At 39.1% G+C, this 17,508-nt stretch overlaps 2 protein-coding genes across 5 annotated transcripts in view; one reads left to right on the top strand and one right to left on the bottom strand.

The window, feature by feature from the left end:
* The window catches only part of LOC126474975 (A disintegrin and metalloproteinase with thrombospondin motifs adt-1-like), a 151,848-nt gene extending 143,542 nt beyond the window's left edge, over nucleotides 1-8,306 (top strand). Inside the window, exon 16 of the mRNA XM_050102498.1 lies at nucleotides 7,126-8,306. Within this exon, the coding sequence (XP_049958455.1) occupies nucleotides 7,126-7,259 (134 nt within the window). The 3' untranslated portion in view covers nucleotides 7,260-8,306. The remainder of the gene's footprint in view (nucleotides 1-7,125) is intronic.
* A 224-nt stretch (nucleotides 8,307-8,530) lies between these two features.
* Nucleotides 8,531-17,508, bottom strand: part of LOC126473422 (uncharacterized) — a 120,199-nt gene continuing 111,221 nt past the window's right edge. For all 4 annotated transcript variants that reach the window (XM_050100454.1, XM_050100455.1, XM_050100457.1 and 1 more), the window contains one exon: nucleotides 8,531-9,027. In XM_050100454.1, the coding sequence (XP_049956411.1) occupies nucleotides 8,905-9,027 (123 nt within the window). In that variant the 3' untranslated portion in view covers nucleotides 8,531-8,904. The remainder of the gene's footprint in view (nucleotides 9,028-17,508) is intronic.

Below are 17,508 nucleotides of genomic sequence, written 5' to 3'. Positions count from 1 at the left end.
GTGGGCTTGTGTGTAAGCACAGTATGTGCTGGTTAATGTTTTCAGGCTGGCACATGATTTCAGAACACTCAATGCATAACAGCCAGTACTAATTCTGGCATTTACCTATCCTGTATGTGTATTCCATTTCAGGTTATGTTGAATCCCAGACTAAGGAATTTGAAAACAGTGTCAGTATCTATTGGCTGGTTATTTACAGTGACAAGTGGCTGAGAGAATTTGCATTTTGTGTTGTGAAAATTCATGGAAGCTGTCTTTTTGGTGTTGACAGTTAATCTGTTGATTTTAGCCCAGTTGCTGAGTTGTTCAGTGGTCAAGTTCACAGTTTTTTGCACAGCCTCTGTATTCTCCCCTTTGAGTAGTACAGTTGTGTCATCAGCAAATGTTATTGTTTTGTGTGCATCTACATTCTGGCTCAAGTCATTAATATACAGGAGGAAAAGTAGAGGTCCCAATACTGAGCCTATGGTACACCTTGCTTTACAGTTTTATTACTTGATAGGATTTCGGTTATTGAGTTGGTTTGTCTATCTGTGTATTTCATGCTGACTCTCTGCATCCGACTGGTTAGGCATGAAGCAATCCAGTTGTTTGCAATTCCTCTGATACCATAGTGTTCCATTTTTTCCAGCAATATTTTGTGGTCAACAGTGTCAAAAGCCCTTGACAGATCCAGAAATATGCCTGATATGGGTTGCTTAGATCTAACAGATTATTTATGCAATCATATACTGCATTTTCAGTAGATTGGTTGTTTCTGAACCCATGTTGTTCTAAACTTAGCAATTCCCCCCCCAAATGAAGTCCATCAGTTTTTGTACATTATTTTTTCAAAAACTTTAGAAAAGCAGGATGAGATTGAGATAGGCCTGTAGTTATTCATATCTTTATTATCACCTTTTTTGAACACAGGAATTACTTTAGAAAGTTTCAGAGCTTCAGGGAAAGTACCTGCCTGGAAAGAACAGTCACAAAGGTGAGTTAATGGTTCAGCAATTGTGTGTACACAATTTGACTACAGCTGCTGGGATACCATCAATTCCAGCTGAATATGAATTTTTTTAACTCTCTGAGGGCTTTTGCAACATCATTTTCAGTGACTTTGGTAATGAAAATTGACTCTGCACCTGTGTGATATTTTTGGTTTGCTGGTCGGTAGTTTGTGTTAGGATTATTTTTGACCAGTTTTTCAGCTTTGCTTGTAAAGAAATTGTTGAAAGAGTTCATTTTGTCAAGAAATATGTTGAATTTCATGTTGACGTCATTGGCTGCGTACATCTCTGTCCACTTTTCTTTATTGAGGAGGGCATTTAGCTTGTTCAAGTTATCTCAAGTGAAAAACCTTCGTTAAGTTTTAGGTGGAACTGTGTTTGAGGTATCTTTGCTAACATCGACCTTTAGAATGACAGCTCAGTGGTCACTGAATCCTGCAGTGTATACTTCTAGTGTTGGGTTAAGTTTATTTCTATTTGCAAAAATTTGATCTAGAGCTGTCTTGGATGTTGGTGTTATTCTAGTGGGCTCATTTACAAGGTCATGCAGATTATAAGTTTTTGCAATGTTAATCAATGTCTCCCTGTTTCTGTTGTGGGTGAGAAAGTCTATATTAAAGTCACCACATATAATCCCATCCTGTTTCCACTGACTTATTTTGGACAGAAACAAGTCCATTTGTAACAGAAAATCATTAATACTACTAGAGAGGGGACAGTAAATTGTAGCTACAATTAGACTTAGATCTGTAAGCTTTATGGCTGCACATTCAAAGGTCTTGTCTGTTCCTATTCCCTTTAGGGTAGGAAGTGGGCTATATTCAATGTGTTGTTTTATGAAGATGGCAACCCCACCATGTCCATCATTTGATCTGGAGTAGTGTTCGCACAATTTGAAATCTGGTAGTGAGATTAACTTAACTACATCAGTGCCGAGCCAGAGCTCCGCTAGGCATATTACTGAGATATCACTGAGTTAACTGGTCAGCAAAATGCTTAAGTCATCAGTTTTGTTGCTCAAGGATTGGACATTGTGATTACAGATTTTCAGGTCTGAGTGGGGTTTACCCAGGGGGCTTGAAGTCATATTTACTGTGACACTGACCTTTAGTTTAAATTGTGCTGTATTCCAGATATGTTGACTTCCAAGCAGTTGTGCTGGTTCTGTTGGTCATCCTTGGCAGCCGACTCATCTTCCAAGTGGTTCTGAAAACTATCCACATGCACATCACACTGCTGAGGCATCACATTGGCGTTTTGGAGGGCTGTCTCCTCGATAATGTTAAACATCACATTATTGATCCTTTCAGGTTCCTGACCTTTTTGAGGGGTCAGAGGGTTTGTGTTTCGTATCTGTAACTCCGTGACCCATTTGTCTAGTGTAGTTTGCACAGAATGGCCACTATTACTCTTTTTATTTCCCATCTTGTTTGTCTTGATCCAATTGCTTATAAGCATCTGTTTATGGTTTCTGACTTTTGGTTTCTTATTGTCTCCCATAGTTGCAAGAAGGCCAGTCTATTGCAGATAACCTTGCCACATTTGTTTAGGTGGATAAGTGGTTTCTGGCTAGTCTCTCTATTTCAAAGTCCACAGCAATTTTTATACATACATGTTTTGCTAAATTCAGTGCTTGTATCAGGTGGAGTTTTGCAGTATTAATTTTACTATTTAAATTATGAGCATCATATCTCCTGGGTATAGGATGGATAATGATATTCATTTTGTGATTAGGGCGAGTATTGGTTCCAATGGTTCTACCACATATTTCATCATTAGATCAAGAGGTTTGCCTGTGCATTAGAAACCCCCATTACAATCAAGGTATCACGTATACTGAAGCTTCTTGTCAAATTTTCTGCGTTTTTTTACCCCCTCTTTAAGTGGAGTGCGAGGTTTTACTATGCTTTTTACCTGGTATGATGGTCCTCGTTTGTCTTGCAGTATTTGAGCACAGTATCTTCCACGACTGCCACTTAATGTTAGTACTTTCATTTTTCTCGAGATTTTCTTGCTATGTATCATTCTGGAATTTCTTTCGTTTTTGTCCTGCACATACATTGGTGCTTGAGAAATTATGTTCACTGGAGGATTACTCATACACTTTGTGGCGGATTGTTGACTTTGGGTTAATTTTTGCATAAGATCTTGTGCAACGTTAGACTGTAAATTGACCTTGCTAGCATCTTGCACCAGGTGGTTATCAGAAGTTACAATTCTAAAATCACTTTCTGATTTCACATAGGCCTACCCTCACATTAGCTTTGTTTAAGTGTAAGTGTGTGTGTGTGTGTGTGTGTGTGTGTGTGTGTGTTTGAAATACCCCAGAAAGACGACACTGTCCTAAAGCTCATTCTTGTTTACGTGACTGTTGAATTCTCATTCTAATTTTTTGGTATGTTCATACCTTCACTCCCATCATTATATCGTTACCCAAACCTCTCATAGTTTAGAACAGCATAGAAGTGAAATCAGAAGAGTAGTGGACTACAAATCAAGATTCAAATTCAAGAGCAATGGCAGTAGGCTGCCAGTTTGAAAAATGAGAGCGAAAATTAAGTGAGAAAACAACTGTAGATACAAAGCAGAAAAAGAAGATACCCGAACAAAAAGACACTGACAACATAGAAGGGCAATTCAGAACGTAAATAAAATGGAGAGGAAGCAAGCTCTGAAAAAGAATGTGTGAGGAAAGGAAAAAAGAAACTAAAGTCAAAAGACGATTATACAAACATGTGAGGGAAGCAAGTAATTTTTGTTAATGCGGCAATTAATTACTATTAGTTTTCTTCCTCCCATGACCACTGGCCATGTGTTACAATACAAAAAATAATCAGGTTTCAAGTGCTTTCCTGATGTTCTGCTGCTATGCACATGGAAGGAGGGATGAAACATATCTTGGTGAAACGTTGACATGAAACACGGCAATATTGATATCAAACAACTAATTCACTGTACAATACAAGAAGTATTCCAAAGTAAATTAACAGATGACATCAGTCTAATGCATTTACAGTAAACATGTAGCAGTTTTATTCTAAATATTCACAAATAAATGATATATGTATTTTCAAATGCTGTTAGGAGAGCTGACAAGTGCGAAATTTCTTCTTAACCCTTCACGACAGTCGTATGGTCCCAGGGACTACACTGTTTTTCACATCCCTGTTTCTTGGAATGCTATTGATCTTTGAGAGGTGGGCTGGCTGCTCACTACCTTCCATATTCTGTCTACTGCTTGTTGTCACAGTAGTCATTGTAGGAAGTGTTCCATTTGCTTTCATTTTGTTGAAATGGCGTCTCCACATATAGGGACCACATGACTGTGTTAAGTGTTAGTCAGTGACAGACGGAATATTTTTCTTGTTCTTTTTCTTTTTTCCTTCCCCATGTCTGTTGATGACAATAACTCTGGATTTATACCAGGTAATCTTGTTCCATTGTACGTGAGAACAGATGATCCATATTTTGAAGAAAAGTTTTCACGAATTATCAATGAAGTGAGGAGCAACATATCTGGCTTCGATTTTTCTGACGTGGAGGATGGTGATTCACGATTTGAGATCCAGTGAAAATGGCGAGGAAAAGGCTGAAGGAGGACCAGAAAATGAAGAAGGTGAGGAACATACTAGACACAACCTCAGAAGCCAATCACAGGTTGAACCACTCACCACTTGGAGCTATATTTTCAAAAAAGAAAAAAAAGTGCTTTTTTTGGGGGGGGGGGGGGGGGGGGGTGAAATAATCATGGAAAGAACAGAAGTCAGATCTTGTACAATGTGTGAAATGATGAAGAGTTTTATCGGCCTTCTAATCTATACTGCTGTATTCAAATCGAATAACAAAGATATATGGCCTCACTTCTGCACTGATGGGATTGGCCATGATATTTTCAATATATGTCAATATATGTCACCAGCAAGATTTGCAGTAATTCTCAACCGCCTGAGATTTGACAACCCTGATGATAAGGAGTTACCTGAGGTTTCTGACCCAGTAGCTGCTACAACAAACATTTTACATAAATTCAAAGAAACTTCACAGCGATCCTATACTCTTAGGGCTAATGCTACAGATGATGAAATGCCAATCAGCTTTAGAGGAAGCTGTGAGTTCAAAATATATTGTGCCATTACTCCATCCAAACCGACAAAGTATGGCCTGAAGCTTCAATGACTCGCCGATTCCAGGAGTAATTATGTCTTCAACACCCATCTCTACTGTGGAAAAGATACTGACGGAGCAGGGCTTTCCCCAGAAAAGAAATACGCCATTCCCACTCAGGCTCTCTTCAGAATGGGCAAGCCAATTGCACACAGTAACCGAAACACTACCATTGCTAACTGGTATTTGACAACTGAACCTGCAGATATGCTGCGAAAAATGGTTTGACCATAGTGGAAACAATGCGAGTGAACTGAAAGGGAATTCCAGGATCTTTCTTGCCTTCCTATGGACGTGAAGTTGGAACAACACTGTGTGCATTTACCAAACACATCCTGCTGATTTACTATGTGCCTAAGAAAGGAAGAGCAGTAATTCTTATATCGCCAATGAAGATGTAGAAAGTGAAAAACCTGTAATTATAGCCCACTATAATAATGCAAAGGATGGTGTTCATACTGCAGATGAAAAGAGTGCTAAATGTTGTTCAAGCCACTGTACACAACACTAGCTCATGGCTGTGTTTTTCAGTATTCTTGATACGGATGTTATCAATGCATATATTGTTCATCAGTCAGGATGAACTTCATGGAAGCTCTGGCAAAAGAACTGATCGAACCTTCATTACACGAAAGAATAATGAAAAAACACTTCCTATGAGAATTGAGATTTTCTATCAGTCGAGTTCTAGGAGCTGAGGTACATCTCCACGAAGACTTGGAAAATGAGGACAAACTACCTTGGGATGGAAAGAAGACATGTCACATATGTCCACCAAAAAAGAAGAGGAACACAAGCCACTTTTATTGCAACTGTAAGGTCCCAATTTCTTTGGAATGCTCAAGTAACGTGTGCCGCAAGTGACACGAAACGTGGCTACTTTCAGTAATGCAGATCTTTTCTGTGTATTTTATTGTCAAGAATATTCACTAATTTTAACATTACCTGTTCAACATTAACCTGCAACAATCAAGTTTCAAGTAAGGAACTACACTTAAATATTTCAATTTGTGTCCATCACTGTAAATTTCAATGAGAATTTCGAGTACAATATGAATACGTCTTTCCCACAGCATCACAATAATATTTTGTACATTTATTACTATTTATGTGTGATTAAAGAATAAATGTGTAGTACTAAATGCAAAAAGTAGTGCTAGATGGTGGTTTTTACATATTTTTCCCACCTCTTGAATGCGGTCCATGGGACCGCATGACTGTAGTCGGGCGAGGAGTACTCACAAGGTGATTAAGGATTAATACATCTGGAAATAAAGCAGTGAACCAAAGAACCACACCAAGGAACCCAGTTAATATGATAGCACTAATATGCATCATTATTCACTCCTAACAGGCAACATACCCTTGTTGTTGAGGACTTTTACAGAACCCTGAAAACAAACTTGACCAGTGTCGCATGAGAGCTTTAATTCACTGGCATATGATAGTATCAGAATTGTATGTGTATTTGTGGCACTTTTTGTGCATTACTATATAGAAAAAATTCAACAGCAACTTACACGAAGAATGAAGGCAATGCACCTGAATCTTTATAATCTTTTAATCAATACAAATGTTTACAGATGTCTCTAAAAACAGTTTTCTTTTTTCCTCACATTATTACCCTTGCTTCACTACTGTTCCTCTATGACATCTAGTTTTACCATCCTTTTCATCTGCAATTTACCATCCATCTTTTTCTGTTTCAATGCTAATATGTTTGCTGTCATTCTTAACAAGAGTTCCAATGTTGTCGTCTCTTTTTTTTTTAAATAGATAAAATTATTTTTCAATTTTTCAGTGTCCAAACAGTACCTGAACTTACAGGTACATGTGCATTATTCCCATAGTTATTAAACAATTTCATGCAAGCCTTCCATATATGTTATATATTTTACTTGTATTGTGTTGTGCAAGTATGTCCCACAGGGAAAAAAAAATATCTTTACAATGTTTTTATGTTTTGCAGGTACCGCAGATGCTAGTATGTCAGCAGGAACCAAAGCCAAAGAGAATTTTCCTATTGATTTCAACAATCCTATCCACATCACAATCAGAAATGAAGGAGATGGTGAAATTATGAATGATGTGATATATAAATGACTATAACTGTCAGAGGCACAACAAATGTGCGAGAAAGTACTGCAGTATTTCTGTCATGTGCAAGAAGCAATGTATATTAATTTGTTCACATTGAACAATGACACTTAATACAACACTGGGAAGACAGTGCACTACTTGTCACTGAGCAGTGTAAACATTTTATAAGAAGTGTGTTTCACTTGAGAACCCAAAATAATTCCAGTAGTGCAGTGATCCTGAACTATACAGATTGAGAGCGGCCTTGGATAGAAGTATGAAAATATCATTGTGCCATTTAGCACTTCAGACTGATGGGTCAGTAGTTTCTATCACTAATACCTTTTGATAATGTTATAGGAGCACTGACAGTGGGTTACTCGTTATTACTCTGGGGGGATGCAGTATATTATTCACACACTTACCAGAGGTTACGGTTTGGTGGAAAAAGATCTGTCCAGTAATGCATTTTGCATTAACTGCACACCACACTCTACATCACACAGACACTTTATGTAACTAATAAGGAATTTTAGAACAATATTTATTATTCTGCAAGTTCATATACCCAATAAATACAGTCATGATACATCAGAAAAAAAAAGAGAGTTACAGGATGAACCTATCCACCATACACAACTGCAATAACCAGTTCCAGGACTGGTATCACGCAACAGTATCCGAATTACAGAAGTGTTGAGGCTTTTGTGGCCACTTGTCGACATATCGCCTGTCGACTTCTGTCTTAGGTCCTTCGGCCAACATTTGTTTGAACTCAAGACAGAAGCCAACAGGTTATTATCTCAATTAGTAAGCTGATGCACTATCATTACTTCATGAAATTTTTGGTCTGCGTCTGTACACAGCTCTGTGAGGAAGAGCTACTGGCACTCCACTCTGAATTGCAAAATGGTGCCCGACTGTACAGTGCTTGGGTTGTTCAGGAAACATCTTGTATGTTTTCTTTACAAAGGAAGAAATGTTTCCTAAATGTTTGAATGAAATCAACACATCATCTTGAAAATATAAATCATTTGTAAATAAAAATATTTTTTACGAAAATAAAAATATCATAAGGTGTGAAAGAATGAATTTTTTCTTCTATCAAGAGGAAGAAAGGTAAGTTGAAGGGAACCACAACACATATTTTCAATCTCATTTTATAGTATATGTGAGATTTTACTTATTGTACTCTTCGTACCTGGGATAGGGAAAATTTATTATAAGTGAAGTATGAATCATAAAAATAAAATGTTTATTATTTGATTTACTCTAAAATAGTAAATTCTGTGAGAACATACAAAGCATTTTTTACAAAATATTCAAATCGGGGCACCATTACATTAACATACACTTAAGGTGATGAGCATATATTGTAAATTCTACAAGAGCAACTTTGCTCTATAGAAAATACTTCCACACTCTTATAAATCATCATGAATAAAAGCATCTTACAATTTATTGCGTTTCTTTGAGTAATTTTTTTTTATGTAGAATGTTACTTCTACAATGACAATTAAATTGATTTAATTATATTACTGAAACACAAAAATGTTTCTTGGACACCTAATCACGGTTGACATATTTTACACTATCAACACACAGCACTGAAACATTTTACTAGTTACTTGCGGCCAGGAAGACTCACCCTCCTTACAGGAAATTACTTTCAAACATCTGGCAAATGTTCATTAACATGTGATAAAACTTCTGCTAACTTTTCTTGGTTGCAGAGAATGTAGACCCACAACAGTCGTCTATGCTTCATAAAATAATTTTTTGATAAAGTGTTCTGAAATGGAAAGGTTCCATAATAAGTGCTGCTCACACAACTAAAATCATTCAAGAACAAAAATAATAGTGAAATATAACTTGAACTTAAATATTTTGAACACTGCTTGATGTCAGATGTAGGGGAGCAAGCAAAGTAGATACCAATGCCCAATGCAAATGTTCAGTGACTACAGCCCTCTAGACTAGAAAGTTTTACAGGTCATGCATAGATAGATTGCCTGTTATACAACACTAGTGACCTGAGGGCCCTACTGATTCATCATGACACTATGAAGTGATTATGTTGGTCTTAGGATCTGAGACTTAGAAGCAGTCAGACATGGGCTGAGATTATTGTGAAGATGGTATGGGTTACCACTGTTCACATATTGGCAGTGATAGAATTGTTACGCCCATGCAAGATCTGGATGGTCTGTAATACAACCCATGTAAAAGAATATCAGGAACTAGTGGACTAAGGGATCTAAAAGCAAGGGCTTTAGGATATGGGGCATGCCCACCTGCCACTGTGACTGTAGCTTTCTATATGAATTTTATGTAAACAAATAAGAACTTGAACCTTAGAAATGCAAATACTTCCATTGTATTTCATTTAAAGACAATCAAACGGGCCTTTATTCTAAATAATGGAATTAATTACAGTATTACAGATATTGACAGAATAGCAAGATAAATCACAGAATTCGTTTATCGGCCCACATGCTTACATTCAGAGGAGGAAATGCAAAATGTCTATAAAGAGTTACAGATAATAATAATAAAAAAAAATTGCACTACAAGATGATAAGGGACTACAATGTCAATGTCAAAGCCAAAGTATTCCCATACTGAGGGAGTGAGTGTAGGGAACCAGACTCAGGACACCTGCATCACCATTCTAGGCAAGCTCCTAGTGGAGAAGATTTGCCACAAAGACTCAATGAAACTGAATTGAGGCCTTTTACATCTTTTGCCAGCCCTAGAACGATTTTTTCCCCTTGTCTTAATGTTGCATGCATAAACTTAACCCTAGGACGCCCAAGCCTTTTTTTCTAACTTGGATGCCTAAGGGGTGGGTTCGGCGAGCCCACAGGTATTAAATAAGTTTACTGACGAAATATTACAACTTTCAAAATTGGTTATGTATTTTAACTAAGGCATCGGTTTATAAATGTTGTTAATTGTTATAAATATTGGATTGAGTGAATAAAAAATTGACACATTACAATACAAAATACAGATGTGTTCATATACAATAGACTACTCTGAACCCTCAGCTTCAAGACAAGAGACTCACTTCACAATTTTTTCTGAATATGTGTTACACACATGTTTATGACACTCCACAATACTGTTTTGGTTTACTTAGATTGTTATACTTCTGCTTCTTTGTTTTAGCTTCTCTTACACAAATATGGCACCGTCCTTTCCCTGCAGGAGGCTGACGTGCTTCTGTTGCCACTTCTTTGATTTTCTTTTGTAGAACAGTCTCCAATGATTGAACAATTTGGTTAGATAACCATCTTGCATTGGCACTTCTTTCATCTACCTGCAATATCACTAGTTCCATCCCACTTGCAGAAGATAAAGTTTCCGTTTGTTGTGTTTCTTTTCATTCCATCTTGGATGTTGCTGGATGAATATGGTGGTTGCATGGATAGCACAAATGTCGATGAGAGAGTAAAATACAGATAGAGGCCTTCTCTTTGTTCCCCTCTTGCAGGTGTACATACGCGCCATTTGATCAATGGTATCAATTCCACCTTTAGTGGAATTATAAAATGCTTTTATCAAGGTTTTATTCTTCTCTCCTCCAACAGTGCCTTTATCTTGGTGCATTGTTGACAACATCAGTAAGTTTTTCCTTGGTTTCATTTTTGCTATGTAGGACACCAAAGTTACTGGAGGCCTACCTGTTGATGGGTCTGTGAACAAGAACATTGATGAATATAGCTCTCGATTTGCCGTGTTTTCTTCATTATGTCTGGAATATGCTTCCTGTTTGACTGGAGAGTTCCTACTGTAGTAACTTTGTAGTCTTGGTATAACTCTTCCACCAAATCCACCTATGTGTAGTATCGGTCTGTAGTAATATTTCGACCAGTGTTTTTCACAGGTGCTACCAGATGTTTGACGACAGCTGCTGAACCCCGTACTTATTTCGACAAATTCTGAACATTACCTGCATAGGGTTCCATATTACAGATGAATCTGTCAACTGCATCGGACATCATGCGTATAAGGATGCCATACTTGCCCAGTTTATCCTTCATAAATACTTTGAAGGGGCAGTGCCCTCTAAACAAGCAATGGTGAGGTGGACCCCTGGTTTATTCAGTAGTGGAAACCTATCATTCACATCACGGATTGCTGTGAACTTGTCTGCTTCCCTTCTTAGCTGGTGGGTACTTTTGTCATCAAACTTTATGATTGCAATAAGTTCCTTGAAACATTCTCTTGCCATAATACCCTTGTAAACTGGCCCACCCATTAGGTCTGACCAAAGATCGAGTACACTGACCAAATTGTCCTTATTTGCCCCCATAAGTATCAGGATTCCTATAAAGGCATATAATTCTCTCTCATTAGTCAAAGTAACATTTCGCTTAACTGCCTCTTCATTTGAATGTTTTACTATAACATCCATGATGTCAGGCGTAAGAAGTAACTTCAAGGTTTCTCCAGGTGAGTGGCAAACACCAGCTGGAGTTACTCCTGCCTGCTCTATTACTATATTAGCAACAGACCTCTGAGGAATTCTAGGCTGTGTGGTTACGTATCTTCTTCCAGACTTGGTCACAATAACATCCTGATGGTCACTGCCTGAAACTGCGCTATCTTCATCTTCTCTAACATTCACATCACTTTCCAGATCTGAATCGTACTCCATAACACCATCCTCATATTCGCTTTCACTCCCCAAGTCAGAATCTTCATCTAAAATTTCATTCAGAACTCTTTCTAAAGACGAGTCACGTATTCTTTTAGTCATTTATAAGTCTGGGTGTGAACAGTAGGGAACTGCACTAACTCACTGCACGTTTATAAGATAAATAAAAGCTGACTGACTTCAACAATCACTTCCTCTGAAAGCAAACCGATTGTTGTGAATATCAAGAATACCAACCAACAAGAAACTAACTTGCATTGTTGTAGAGATGAGAAATACGAAATCCTACTAAGGGAAATTTTCTATAGCACGGAAGCCTAAGGGGGATAAAAAAATTGTGGGTTCAACGAACCCCCTCCTTAGGTGTCCTAGGGTTAACAGTCACCTCCTTTAGTGATCCTGTGCATGAAAGTTTCGTTAATTGTTAGCTTGTTAGCAAGAAGTTCCTTGCATACATACACTGAGTTTTCCTTCTGCTCTTCTCTGTCTAATGAGGAACAAGCTTTGCTACTATTCGGCTTACATACACTCCCCCCCCCCCCCCCCCCCCCCCATACAAATGCTTTGATACAAAAAGAAGGGAGATTTTGGACACCACCAGTTAAAGTTGAAGACTTTAAATTTTAGGTTACACTTGACCTTAATTTGCATATGTCCTCAGCATGCTACTGTACAGTAGATGGTGGATGGTACATAGTACCAATAGTATCGAGTTCTGTCCTATTTCATTTGTCTTTGAGTGACAAATTTACAGTTTTAACATAAATTCGGTAAGCTATAGCCTGGCAATTCCTCTGTTACCATCACCTATCAGCATTTCTTACCATGTCGCTTCATTGTGCGATAGCCTAAAGTACATGAGAGATTATCACAGGAACACACTTTGAATTGCTGTCACCGGAATGTAATATTAATAGACTTTAATAGCAATGACACATAGTTTCCAATTAGATGCTCTTCACACTTTGACCATTGTTAACATGAAACACAAGCCTGCGAGAACTTCAGGGCAAAATACTACTTTGAATTTAACTTTTAGCAAAAAGGAACTGAAGCTTGAAAATTCATTGCTGACCTACAAAACAATTGTGTTGAAATCTGGATCTACTGCTTTTCTGCAAATGATGAATTCACATCTATGTGACAAATTCTCATGCATATTTACACTCCATTGCAAACACAATTGTACAAAGAGAAACAAATCTTGACGATGGGAAACCAAGGACAATACTGAACAGTAATGGGTCAGCGAGCACACCACTGGTAGGCACGATCAAGCAAGAAACGCAACAATTCAATAACCTTCCTCACACAACTTCACAACTAACTGTTTCTGAAGCAGAATCTCAGAGTGATTTGCAACAAATTGGACCTGTACATTTCTTTCCATCAATGAAAGAAAGTTTTCCCTAAAGTTTCTCAGAATTCTTCTGAGTCTTCCTGAATCACTCTGATTTGTTCATTAAATTCAATTTCCCCAAGAGTTCCCAATTTTCCAGACATATCACTATCCACCACTGTCATGCTTACTTATCAAGGGCACCAAACACTAGAACAAAACTCCAAATTGTTTCCAATAGTGTCTTGTGTGCAGTTTCCTTTGGAGACGCATTGCATTTTCCCAAAGCCCTTCCAACAAATCTGAGTCTTCCATTCACATTCCCTAATACTAATTTCTAATTATCCCTAAATACTCGTGCTAATGGTGTCCACAACTAATATTGTAATCAGATATTATCAGACTCTTTCTCTTTGTTATAAACATTATCTTACTTTTAATTCTATCAAAAGGCAAATTCACTCGAGAAAGGAAAAGAGAAACAAATATGTGAAATGATGTGACAATAGCTGGCCAGCCCTTACCTTAAAGAAGTAAAATACCAGTACTGCTGATTAAAAGTAAAGCTACTCCCTTTCTTGTAAAAATTTCAGGAGAGGTTTCTTTTTCCTGAGGCTGCAATGCTAAAAAAGAACAAATGATGTTTTTATGTTACCTGGAATGTATGTGTCCTTTAAGTGACCTTGGCCACGTTTCTTTGTAAACTCACTAGATGGCAGAGTTGTGCTTAGCAAAACACTGTTTGTCTTCTTGCTGCATTAGCTACAGTGACACAATGGATACTGACTGTGAGCAGTGAACATTAAATTCTAGTTTGAGTTTGGGAAAAATCCTAGTGAAATGTGGAAAATGATTAAGCAAGCATATGCAGGTGAGGCGCTGTCAAGATGATGTGTTTTCGAGTGGCACAAAAGGTTTCTTACAGGTAGAGACTCGGTGTAAGACGATCCCAGAGCTGGTGCGCATCTACAGCACATACCAATGCAAACATTGAGTTTTTTGTTTTGTTTTTGGGTGCAGAAACAACTAGGGTCATATGCACCGATGTCAAAACTGTAGAACACAAAGACAAAGAGAGGAGTTAAAAATGACTACATGTCAATACAACGGTGGAAGAGAAAACAGCTGAAAACAGGGAAATGGAGAATGGTTTCTAAAATACACCACAGAGAAATGGAGGCCCTGAACTAAAAATTAAATGGCCTTCGCCATATTGCTATGACAGATAAAAAGTCAAACGTAGTCGACAGCCTGCATGTCATTCACTAAAACAGCCAACAACTCAGATGGCAAACATAAATGAGAACGTAAGTGGTTAAAAGAAGGGCATTCCATCAGGAAATGGCAGATTGTCAAAAGTTGACCGCAATGTGCACAAACTGGTGGGGGAGCACCACTTAACGAATGGCAATGGCTAAAAAGACAATGCCCAATATGCAACCTGGTTAAAAATATCTCCTCGCAGCAAGAGGGCTGAGAGGAGATCATCCAAGCTACTGGGAGAGGCTTGATAACCTGGAGATTGTTCCCATGAAGGGAGGACCAATGGTGATTCCAAAGTGTCACCACCTGCTGACAGATGGTAACACAGAGATCACAGGAGGGAATGTAAGAACTAGCTGGCTGAGGCATGAGGACTGCAGCCTTGGCAGCTGCATCAGCAGCCTAGTTTCCTGGTAGACCAATGTGATCAGGAACCCACAAAGGCAGCACAGTGGCTCCATCAAGAGTGAGCAAGTGACAGCTTTCATGGGCTCATTGCACTAAGGAATGGGCGGTGGACAGCACACACAGGCTGTGAAAGGACCTAGGAGAGTCTGAGCAGGTGACACAATTGAAAAGGCTCTGTCGCTGAATGTACTGTGTGGCGTGATAAAGATTGAAGAGCTCTGCTGTAAATGCTGAGCAGTGTTCTGGAAGCAGATAGCAAAAAATGTTGGTGCCAATGACTAAGGCACACGCCACAGCACGGTCAGTCCTAGAGCCATCAGTGCACACAAAGGTAATATCACAAAGTTACATGCGAAGGTCATGAAACTGAAGGCGATGATAGAGCGACGCAGGAGAAGTGTTCTTCAGAAGCAATGAAGGCCAAGGTGAACACAGGCCACTGCACGAAGCATAGGTGGTGAAGGGTTCACAACCATTGGAAAAGTGGCAGGTATCATGAAGTTAAGCTGCCGGAGTAAGAGCCGAAAGTGAACACCAGGAGGTAACAGGGAAGAGGACACGCCTCCATACTGGCAATCAAAGGAATCATTGAAGAAGGAGCCATCGGATGGATGGCCATGCATGACAGACAAATGGCATGCATATATGCTAAAGATAAAGTCACGGCAGTAGGGCAGCGGTAATTCAGCAGCTTCTGCATATAGACGTTCAACCGGGCTCGAGTAAAAGGTGCCAGAGGCCAAACGGATGCCACGATGGTGCATAGTATATCTCAATTTAGTTAGTTTCGAATGGACAAGGGACTGGTACAAATGGAGGAGGGTTGTTCGATCTGCTCTCCAGAAAGAACTGTTAAAGATATGTAGAACATTAAGGGACTGCAAATAGTGGGCTGCCAGGTAACACACATGGGAGCACCAAGAAAGTTTCCTATCAAGCATGAGCCCCAAGAATTTTGGAGTTTCAACAAATGGAAGAACAACAGGGCCAAGATGTAAAGATGGTGGAAGAAACCAATTGCACCACCAGAAATATATATAAATGGTTTTGTCAGTGGAAAAATGAATGCCATTATCAATGCTCCATCAGTAAAGACAATCGAGACATCGCTGAAGACGTCGCTCAATGAGACAAGTCCGTGAAGAACTGCAATAGATGGCAAAGTAGTCAACAAAAAGGGACCTGGAGATGCCTGGCAGGAGAAAGGCCATTACTGGGTTAATAACGACAACATGGACAACACTCAGGACAGAACCCCGAGGCACACTGTTTTCCTGGATAAAGGTGTCCGACAAGATAGAACCCACATGTACCTTGAAAATTCAGTCTTTTAAAAATTCCTAAAGGAAATTGGGCATGCGGCCTCATAAGCCCCAAGTGAGTCGGATTTTCGCAGAAAATCATTCATGATATGGGTGGACAAAGTGATGAGATGGTCAACCGCAGAATAGCATGAACGAAATCCACACTGTGCATTGGTTAGTAAATTGCGAGACTCATACCATACCAGCCGAGCATGAATCATATGTTCCATCATCTTGCAAACGCAGCTGGTGAGATAAATGGGATAATAGATGGAGGGGAGGTGCTTAGGTATGGGTATGACAGTGGCTTCACGCCAGCATCTCGGAAATGTGTCCTCTGCCCAGACGTGGTTGTACATATGAAGGTGAAAGTTCTTGTCTGCAAGAGAAAGGTGCTGGAACATCTGAATGTGAACATCGGTACACACATGAACACTTAAACACATCAGCAAATCACCCAGTAATTGCCATTTATGTACTTGCTGGAGGTCAGGCCCAAAGTGTTTGGTGACATACACAGCTGTTGAACAATTGTAAACATGGTCAGCTGTCCTGCTGAAATCCGACCTGCTTGTTTAGCAGTCAACAACTTTCTTATTTGGAGTCTCAACACTAACTACTTGGTGCAGTGGACACTCAACTATCGATAGTACTTACTGTGACCTGCATGAGGCAAAGATATATCATACTCAATACGTAAGGGGCAGTTGACCACTTACAAGGAGACTGAAACACTACCACGACGCTGGTTTATTTCACAACCGCAGTGCTAAATTTGAGGTCGCACTAACGAGGCATCTACTTTTTTCATCACCCAATGGACTGCAATGTTCAAAGAGGTACATTTGGATTTCTGCCTCTGTCAAACCATCAACCTGCCTAGTGTAAATAACACCATGAGAAGACTGTCCTTCATGGAGCTAGATGCAGCAAGAACAGTATAATAGGTGCCATATGGTAGAATGTAGGGTTTCCGACTAACCAACAACTTGGGAGCGACCAGGTAAAGCACTTTTTCCTTCACCTGGATCTCCTGGGCAGCCCACGCATTGAGATACACGGAATAATCACAGCAGGAGGTGGCATGGTTACCAATGCAGCTCATTTAACAGGGAGGAGGCAGACAATCGTCCTCGTGAGCATCCCTACCACAGGTAGTTCGAGTGTGGTTGTAACAATGACACTGGCAGCAGCGCATTGGGCTCAGAATGTATGGTCTGACTGTGATAACTTCATAACCTGCTTTGATCTTTGATGGAAGAACCACTGTATCAAAAGTGAGAAAAAGAGTGTGTG

The sequence above is a fragment of the Schistocerca serialis genome, chromosome 4 (genome assembly GCF_023864345.2).
Source record: "Schistocerca serialis cubense isolate TAMUIC-IGC-003099 chromosome 4, iqSchSeri2.2, whole genome shotgun sequence".
NCBI lineage: Eukaryota > Metazoa > Arthropoda > Insecta > Orthoptera > Acrididae > Schistocerca > Schistocerca serialis.
The sequence above is the reverse complement of the archived record's forward strand: the minus strand, read 5'-3'. Positions and strand labels throughout refer to the sequence as shown.